General features: G+C 40.8%; 1 protein-coding gene across 1 annotated transcript in view; it reads right to left on the bottom strand.

Annotated features, from left to right (window-relative positions):
- The window catches only part of LOC102860243 (granzyme H-like), a 36,812-nt gene extending 27,827 nt beyond the window's left edge, over positions 1-8,985 (bottom strand). Inside the window, exons 1-4 of the mRNA XM_006889989.1 lie at positions 8,931-8,985; positions 7,788-7,935; positions 7,218-7,353; positions 6,770-7,024 (exon numbers count right to left, since the gene is read on the bottom strand). Of these exons, the coding sequence (XP_006890051.1) occupies positions 6,770-7,024; positions 7,218-7,353; positions 7,788-7,935; positions 8,931-8,985 (594 nt within the window). The remainder of the gene's footprint in view (positions 1-6,769; positions 7,025-7,217; positions 7,354-7,787; positions 7,936-8,930) is intronic.
- Positions 8,986-9,251: the final 266 nt, after the last annotated feature.

The raw sequence follows: 9,251 nt of genomic DNA, 5'->3' as shown, positions 1-9,251 counted from the left end.
GTAATCGGGATGGACGTGTCAGAGGCAGTGCGGTTGGCGCAGGATAGAGCAGTGTTTAGAGCTGTTGTGCATAGGGTCACTATGAGTCGCAAATGACTCGACGGCACATAACAACAACAACAATTGAAAAGAAGAAACTCCAGGTGAAAGACATTGGGGATTACAATCCTCTAAAGAATTGAATCAGCCTATATATTATAAGGGATCTCTAATTACACATGCTTTATAAAGTTTTGGATAGTAATATATCTCTCTAGGAGATGTTTCAAGGATACAGTTTTTGTGGAGTAATAACTCTGGGTAATCCTGATATTCCCCCTTTCAGTTGCTTTCTTTATCTTTCTTAGAGTGTGGATACATTGGTGATATTGTTGAGTAGACCAAAGATGAGTTTTAATCAATACGTCCTAAGGAAGTGTCATTGATTGGAGCCTTTGGCTCCACTCATCAGCATTAGAAACACCAAACTTTTAAGTTAGTGTAAGGAAGGCAATGGATTATAATTGCCCATGCTAATAATACTATATCATGTCATGGAGGAGGAATAGTGGAAGTGTATCCATATTTACAGTATTCTTCTTACCAAAACCATTTATGAAAAGTAGAAGTGCATTGAAACACGTATCTCTCTGGATTGGAAATGATTCATACAATCATGTTGATAATGTTTCTGGCCTTAAACTAAAAAAATTATATTGTTCAAAATTATTTGATATATATTTAAAATTTTCCCTCTTTTAGCGACTAGAATCTAGAGGGAAGAGAAAAGCCCAGAGAATGGCCAAAATTATTGGGACAGCTATTACTGCCAATTTAGGACCTGTGTCAGGAAAAGGGAGTCTTACTCAAAAAAAATGCCACCCAAAGGTAACAAAGAGGTCAGAATTCCTTCCACTGTGGAAAGCTGAGCCCCATCGGTAGACAGTGTCACCACAGGTAGGAAAGGTAGTAGAGGATGTTCCCACTCACTTGCTTTAACTGTGGATCTGAAGGACACTTGGCTAAAGGTGGCTCACATCAGGTCTTCATGTCTGACTGGGGATGCACAGCCCCTAGCTCCCAGCTGGAAACAAAAGAGGGCACTTCAATAATTCAGGTCCTCCCAGAAGAGCTATGGGTGAGCATTAACATTGCTGGTAAGTATACCAGTTTTCTCCTGGGCACAAGAGCCCATTATTTGGTCCTAAAAGCCTTCTGAGGTCCACTCTCTTCCCTTTATTCCTTAATTGTTGGAATTGACGGAAACCTTGTAAACAGTTCTTTACCTCTGCCTTGCATGTAGACTTCCTAGCTATAAAACAATCCAACAGTAAATGGAATTTGGTTCAGAACTTAAGAACAATAAATAACATAGTTGTGCTTCTATATCTTGTGGTTCCTAACCTTTATACTATAATCTGCAAAATCCCAGCCAATAAGCCTTTTGTTCTAAGAATTATCTTCCTTCTGTAACTTGATTTCTGCCACTGTTAGAACCTCTAATGGGAATAATATTGCTTTTAATTTTTGACTCATGTACTTTTAACATATTAGTTAAATTTGTGTCCTCTAACCTGTATGCAGAACAGATTATCTGGGAGGCTTGGCTCTATGAGGAGAAATATGGGGTCAAGTTTGGTGGACAATTTATGAACAATCTGCATTATGCACATGACACTGCCCTGCTTGCTAAAACTGAGGAGGACCTAAATCACCTGCTGCAGAGGGCCAAGACTGCAGCCACCAATATGAATTGAGGGTCAATGTCAAGAAGACAAAGATTCTTACCACTGGACCGATTGGCAGCATCAGGATGGATGGTGAAGAGATTGAGATTGTTCACAGGTTTAGTTTGCTTGGCTCCACAGTCAACAGTCTTGGCACCAGTAGCCAGGAAGTTAAAAGGCGCATTGCCATGGGAAAGTCTGCTGTTACAGACCTCTCCAAAGTACTGAATAGCAATGGTGTCTCTCTGGAGACTAGGTGCGTTTGATACAGGCCATGGTCTTCACAATCACTTGTTATGCATCAGAGAGTTGGACTATGACCAAGGAGGAGAGAAGAAGAATTGATGCCTTTGAGCTGTTGTGCTGGAGTATTGAGAGTACCATAGACTGCTAGGAAAACAAACAGATTTGTCCTGGAAAGGGTTAAACCTGGTGGCTCTTTAGAGGCAAGGATTCTGAAGCTCTGTCTAACATACTTTGGACATGTTGTGGGGAGAGACTGGTACTTGGAGAAGGACATCATGCTTGGGAAGGTGGAGGGACAGCGCAGGAGGGGAAGGCCCACTGTGAGGTGGATTGATTCAGTGACTGGGATAATCAGGATAGGAGTGTCAGAGACAGTGCGATTGGCACAGGACAGAGCAGAGTTTAGGGCTGTTGTACATAGGGTTGCTATGAGTCGCAAGTGACTCGACGGCACATCACAACAACAGGCTGCAACAGTTTCATGATGCATCTTCAAGGATATGAATGTGTATCACTAAGCACTATTGATAAAAGTGCATCTAAATTCCAAAATTAATCTCCATAAGAGTATACATGTTTCCTATTTCCAAAAGGGTCCTTTAGAGTAGTGAGAGAAGATCCTCACCCTGAAACCTACAGTGTCCTTTATCAGCAGGAAGTACCTAAGAGAATCCAACACCCCCTCTCCTAATGAATCAGGGTGAAATCTCTCTCAGGGAGGAGTGATAGGGATTGGCAAAGCGTACACTGACAAAGGAGATTAATTACAACCGGTTTTGACAAGGACTGTGGCAATATAACTATAAAAACAGATTCTCAAGGAATATTCAACCTGAATCCTTCTGGTCATATGGAGATTTTTGAAAGTATTTCTTTGAGTTTATTATGTTTAATTTATTTGTTTGTTTGTACATGAAGGATGGAGAGAACTAAAACCAGCAAGAATGAATTAAAAAAGAGAAAATGCTCCTCTAGATGATAATATTATTATGATAAAAACAAAAGGGGGAATTATGGGAAGCCAATACAATTTGTAATAAACTGAATGCAGTTTCAGGATGTGGGGGAGGCAAGGTTCAAGCTAGAGTTCACCCTGAAGCACTAAGGCAATCCTTAAGGGTTTACCAGATTCTTGCATTTGGGAACCTCCCCACCTCCTGAGTAAAGCAGAAGGTTTTCAATAGAAAGAGTTTGGCCTCATTTGCACTGAATTCTCTTTGTGATTTACTTCCTGATAATTTTCAATAAAGATACGGAGAAACTTGGCTTGGGGTCTTCTGCTGAGAACTGCTGGCCCCCTGTTTTATGCTTTCTGATCTATCTCATTCCTGGTTGGCTGTCTCATTATTAATAATTATAAAAATACTTAAACCTCAGGCTGCAATAGGTAGTTTATTGTATAATAATATGTCAGACTTCTAATCAAAGGGTCATTGGTTTGAAAATACCAGCCACTCCATGGAAAAAAGATGGATTAATACCTCCTGTTAAAATTTACAGCCTTAGCAACCAGATGGAATGTTGATTTAAGTTGGACTTGACAGGATGGTATAGGGTTTTATTCTGACAAAGTAGCACATATAACATACTTAAGAGAATCATGAAGGTAGAATGACCTCTACTGCTGAGGGAATGATAGGCAAGCCTATCAGGGACAAAAGCTGGAGTTCACCAAATAGAATAAGGAGCAAGAGAAGGAAAGAGAAAAGCTGTTCTACCAGCAAAGGGATTCAGGCAGAGGGATTAACTGTCCTTTGATAAGGACACTGTGTCTTTATTTTTTATTAGATGACAAATTTATTAGTTTGTTGTTTTGTGTACGATTGATTCAGAACAGATCCATAGCTGACCCTCCAGCGAGTTCTCAAAGGCAGTCAGTTGAGAATAAAAGAGGTAACATGTAAAACACCTTGTATATATAAAACCACACTGAAAAGGTATCAGTTCTTCTTCTGTCATCCTTATTCATTTTACAACTTTCAGATGCCTAAGAAGTAAATGAAAAGAGTGAGATGTATGCAGATCCTTGTTTCCTGACACCTTGGAAAGAACTTACTTTTCCAGCAGAGCTTCTTTTTGAAAATATAAATCATACTTAAAAGTTGAAATAAAAGCTAGTGTAAAAATGCTGACAAATAAAGCTCAAAATACACAACCTGGAGAGGTTAAAATTTATGAATGGAATCTTCTAAAATTTAATCCCTGTGTACATCAGAAACACTTTCCAAGAGAGTAAAAAGAAAACCCACTGACTGGGAAAAAATGTTGGAGAAGATGTGGTGAGATAGGAACTCTTCTACACTATTGTTGAGATTGTAAAATGGTGCTACCACTCTGGAAGGCAGTTTGATGTTTCCTCAGAAAGCTGACCTAGAAATTCCATATGACCCAGCTATTTCATTGCTTTGAACATACCCTGAAAATGAGAACTGAGGCACAATTGGAGACTTGTGCACCAATGTTCATAGCAGCTTTGCTCACCATGAGAAGAACACAGAAACAGCCCAAATGGTCAACCATAATCAAATGGACTGAGAAATTGTGGTACATTCACACAATGAAATACTATGCAGCATGCAGAAGCAATAATTATGAAAATCACTACATAACTTGAGAGGGACTGGAGAGAATTATGCTGAGTGAACTCTCTCTGTCCAAAAAGGACAAATACTGTATAAGACCATTATTGTAGAAATAGAAAGGTAACTAAAAACCTATATTAGGATCCAAGGAGGGGAGAATAGGAGCAGATGGGTGAGGATGGGGGAGCAGGGAAGGAATCATAGGGTTGCACAATATGATGGGTGAAAAGAGGAATGCGTAAAAGAAATGGGAAAAATCTGGAGTGAAAAACAATGTACACCAACTTTGTAAGCAAACCAGTATAAAATGAAAATTTCCTCTTTTAAAAGAGTATTTAAGAGGCAGAAAAATTTAAGCTATCTGAAAAAAGACTTTAAGAAGTATAATAAGCATGTCATTGAGAGTTTTGCAGATTCAAAAAATGAGGCCAGTGGCATAATGCTTAAAACCTTTGTTAACCAAATAATTATATGTTCAAACCCACTAGAAACTCCGAGAGAGAAAGACAGGACAGGCTCCTTTCTCTGTCTGGATCGTTGTAATTCAAGAAGTCAAACTGAGTCAATGGCAGGCAGTAGGTTTGTTTTTTTTAAGGTTAAACCAATTTTCTATTGTTATAATGTATATTATATATCCATATAAGCACACAACTTTCTACTCAAGATTAACTGCTGGATTTTTTTTTCTATTCCACGCATGCAAACATTTTCTTTAAAGAGTAGATAACTTAGGGATTTATTTCTGTGTCTGATTTGCAACAAGTCCTACTTCATAAGTCTTAAGAGGGTTTAAACCTTTCTCACTCAGAAACTAGTCAATTAGGACCTCCTACCTTTGGTTTGGTGGTGCAACATCTTACCCAGAAGGCCTTCAGAGCTCCCTCATCTAGAATTATTGCTTAGTAAAGAAGACCAGTGTATAATCAAGAAACAACCATATTCTATCATATAAGACATATTTATTAAGATTTGAGCCCATAAGAGAAAATGATCAAGCATGAACAGACTCAAAGTGATTCTTCCTGCTGGAGCTGCTTTATAGTTTCATTTATCCAGGGCAAGAAAGCAGAAATTTTGGTGAAGAAGCATGGGGTGGTTTCATTCCTTTTTACATAGATACCAATGCCCTGAGCCACATTTTGGCATACCAGGGGACCACCAGAGTCTCCCTAAGAACAGAGAGAAGAAAGGCTGAGTTAATTCCTTGGCTAGTCCTACATACCTCCACATTCTCAAAGAAGATTGCCTTCCTTTGAGTAAGAAGAGATGAATGCAGGAAGCAGGAGTGGCATCCAATTCCTAAAACACATGCCTCTGGAAATTCTATGAACTTAGAGAAATGACGATACAGAACAGGGTTCAGATCATTTGTTCATAGGGTCACTATATGTCATGGTCAACTCAATGGCAATCAATAACAACAACAACAGGAAACCCTCAACTACCATATTCTGACCCTTGACATTATTATTGTCTCAGATCATTGACGTTATTTTTGTTTCATGCTTAGATTGTGACTATCTTCTTCCCTAGTTTAAGACCCTCCCATTTTACGTAGGTGTAGAAAAATCTGTTCCAAGGTACCATTTTAAGGAAACAGGCAGTCTTAATAGAAGATAGTACACTCACCAGGGGAACTACAGCTCTTGATTTACTTATTGGAGTTTGTTCTTTCTTCCTTCCTTTCTTTCTTTCAGCTTGGAGGAACAGTTTTCTTTGGTTTTGTGGGTTTGGTTTTTCAGTTGGATTTTTTTTGGGCTTTTTGTTCTGTTTTGTTTTTTGTTTTCTGTTTTGTGTGCCCTGGGATAAGGCAAATCTTGCTACTTCCATAGTCTCACCCCAAAAATGTCCAAATCATTCTAGTTCACAGTAACACTAGATACTATTGTTTAAAATGCTCATTGGAGTTTCTTGCCTATAAAGTTCATGTAATACCTTTGGAAAACTTCAAACCATAATCTTATAATTAGTACCTGAGTGGAAACTGTCTGTGCCCTAAGGAACTTTGGGCTGAAATAGGAGCCACACATTCATCCCTCTGAAGGGGCATTTTTCTGATTCACCCGCGGTAAGATCAGAGAGGTCTCAGTGAGTCTCCAACATATATTCCCCTTTGTTACCCAGGAAAATGGGTGGGGTGAAGGCATCTCCCTATTGCTAGAAAAGATCTTCAGATTCCAATCTTTCTGAAACATCTTTCACCCAGAGCTAGGCCAGGCTAATAGCATATCTCACCTTAAAGTAACGTATCATTTTCTCTTGGTCCCCTGCGCACAACTCAGAGGAATTGTCATAATTCTCGAAGTGGAGCCCACACTGGAAGTCTTCCTGCAGGATGACATCTACCTCATGCAGCTTGCTTGTGTTTTCATCCTTGGAGATCCCGCCCCAGCCAGCAACACTGCACACCTGCCCATCTCTCACATGGTCACTTTCTCCAGGCAAGGGGATTAAGCCCACAGCTGGGGTCAGCTGGGCCTTTGTAGTCAGCTGATGAAGGAAACAACAAAGTCCTGGTCACTAATGCCTGCTTCCCTTCAGAGTCTGATGGGCTGCACTTTATCCCTTTTCCTCCGAGGGCCTGGGATTAGTGAAGTAGCCAGGATGGGAAAGGCGGGGATCATGGTGGAAGGAGAAAGTCTTTGAAACCAAAGGAGCAGGAGCAGCAGAGAGTATGCCTCACCTGTAGTATCATGATGTCATTGGCATGAGTCCCAGATTTAAACTTAGGGTGGGGGACGGCTTCTTTCACAGGAATTTTCTGCTGTGTCTCTTCTTGCAACTTAATGTCATGGGCCCCCAAGGTGACATACATGGAGCTGCACAGAGAGCGGAGAAGAGGTTCTCACAAGATCTGCAGCTCTGGAGACTCAGGAGCAGGTGATAACTGAGTCAGGGTAGGGTAACTGCTGAGGGGAAATGCCAGAGAGAGGAGGCCCTTTGGACTAGCGCTTACTGTGGATCATTGTAGGTGATTGTTTAATTCTCTTTTGCCCTCAGGTCATATAAATTACTTGATCCACACCTGCTCTCAACCTACACTGTCTGCATGCAATAAATAGCCTGTGTGCTTGGATTCTGACATGTCTCAATTGCCTCAAACTCATATGTTACATGTTGACTTTTTCACCCCATCTCACCCCATTCTCAAATTGTTCTGCAGTTGAGATCACTTAGGACTGTTACACAGCTGAGGGAGCTCCCCTGAGTGGTGTACTTGCGGGGAGCAATCCTTAGAGGTTCAGCCCCTCACCATCCTAAGCAGTGAGCTGCTGTCAGGACAAAATCCTCTTGCACAAGGAAGCCACCACACTTCTTCTTCTTGACATCATGATAAAACTGGACAAATGCCATGTAGGGACGAGAATGAGGCTCTGCTACATGACCCCCAATGATCTCCTCTGAAAGAAAATGATGAGAAAGGAAATGACTGTGATGTCCTACCTGACAACTGAAGATTGGGTCTGCAATGTAGATGCTTGAACAATTAGTGATGGACCCTCCTGAAAGCATTTCTTGCTGTTAAGGTGACATGCCCTTTACCATCAAGTCTCAATAGGTCATCATACCTGATAGTGCTACCTCTGGACATCACTCAAGGATTAGGGACGAGGATCAAGGGACAGAGCTTGTCTTCAAGATAACAGAATCCCAATGAATCCTGGACAAGAATACCTGCACTATTCCTTTCTAGTTTCTTATCTGTCTGAAACTCTGATAACATCCAAATTGCTACTATTTTCTAATAATATACTCTAGTTAGTTTATAGAGGTAAAAAATTTAAAAGTCTTAGAATTCTCTGTACCTATATAGTAGATTGCTCTGGTTGCCTAGTGGCAATAACTGGTGCTGTAATCCTGAAAGCAAGTGATTTGAATTCACCAGCTGCATCAAAGAAGAATGACAGGCAATCTCCTGTGATTTAAAACCTCTGAAACCTACTTGAGTTTCCAATGTGAAGTGTTTCTGACTCATTGCAATGAGTTGTTGCTTTGCATCTTGGTATGAGAGAAAGGATTTTAATTACTTACCTTCAGCTGTTCTGCCAACTGCCTTTGTAAGAATGACCCGCTTTCCTGGTGGTAAGGAGAAGCTAAGGGGAGGCTACAACTTACTAAGCCTTTAAGGGGTGGTAGTCCAGATGTCATCTAGCTAAAACCAGAGACATTGAACAAGCCAAGAGTAGTCTAACAACTACTAAGGGGTCTTCTACTTAACCTTACAGGACATCTATCCAAAATGAGATGCTTAGTCTAGGTTTGATATGGAAGCTGGTATCTAGAGAGTTTTGGGGTCAGATGGAGATGATTCCTGAGCAGCCCTGGGCAGAAGGGAAGGAGGATTTGGGATCTGGTGAGATGGGCTCTGGCTTCTGGGATGTAGAAGTTCACTTACCTGCTACACTCACAGGGGGCAGGAGAGCAGCTAACAGGATTAGGAGTGGCTGCATCTTCTGGGGAAGGCTTCCCAGTGTAGAGCTGACAGTGTCCAGACACAAACTATCCGCCTTGCAATGAAGAGGCCCAGACCCATTGATTTTATATCCCACACATACGTCTGTGCTCTGTGCGTTTGGTTGGGTGTCATCACACAAGTTGGTTTTGTGAATTTTTCTGGTTTAGGTGAAGTGAGACAGAAACTGACACCACAGTCATACTCATGGCTACTAAGTCCCAGGCAGAAAGCAAGAATGCTGTTGTGTGTTGTTGTGCGACA

Source organism: Elephantulus edwardii, unplaced genomic scaffold, assembly GCF_000299155.1.
Source record: "Elephantulus edwardii isolate Elephantulus edwardi_28Jun2011 unplaced genomic scaffold, EleEdw1.0 scaffold00084, whole genome shotgun sequence".
NCBI classification, from domain to species: Eukaryota; Metazoa; Chordata; class Mammalia; order Macroscelidea; family Macroscelididae; genus Elephantulus; species Elephantulus edwardii.
The sequence above is the reverse complement of the archived record's forward strand: the minus strand, read 5'-3'. Positions and strand labels throughout refer to the sequence as shown.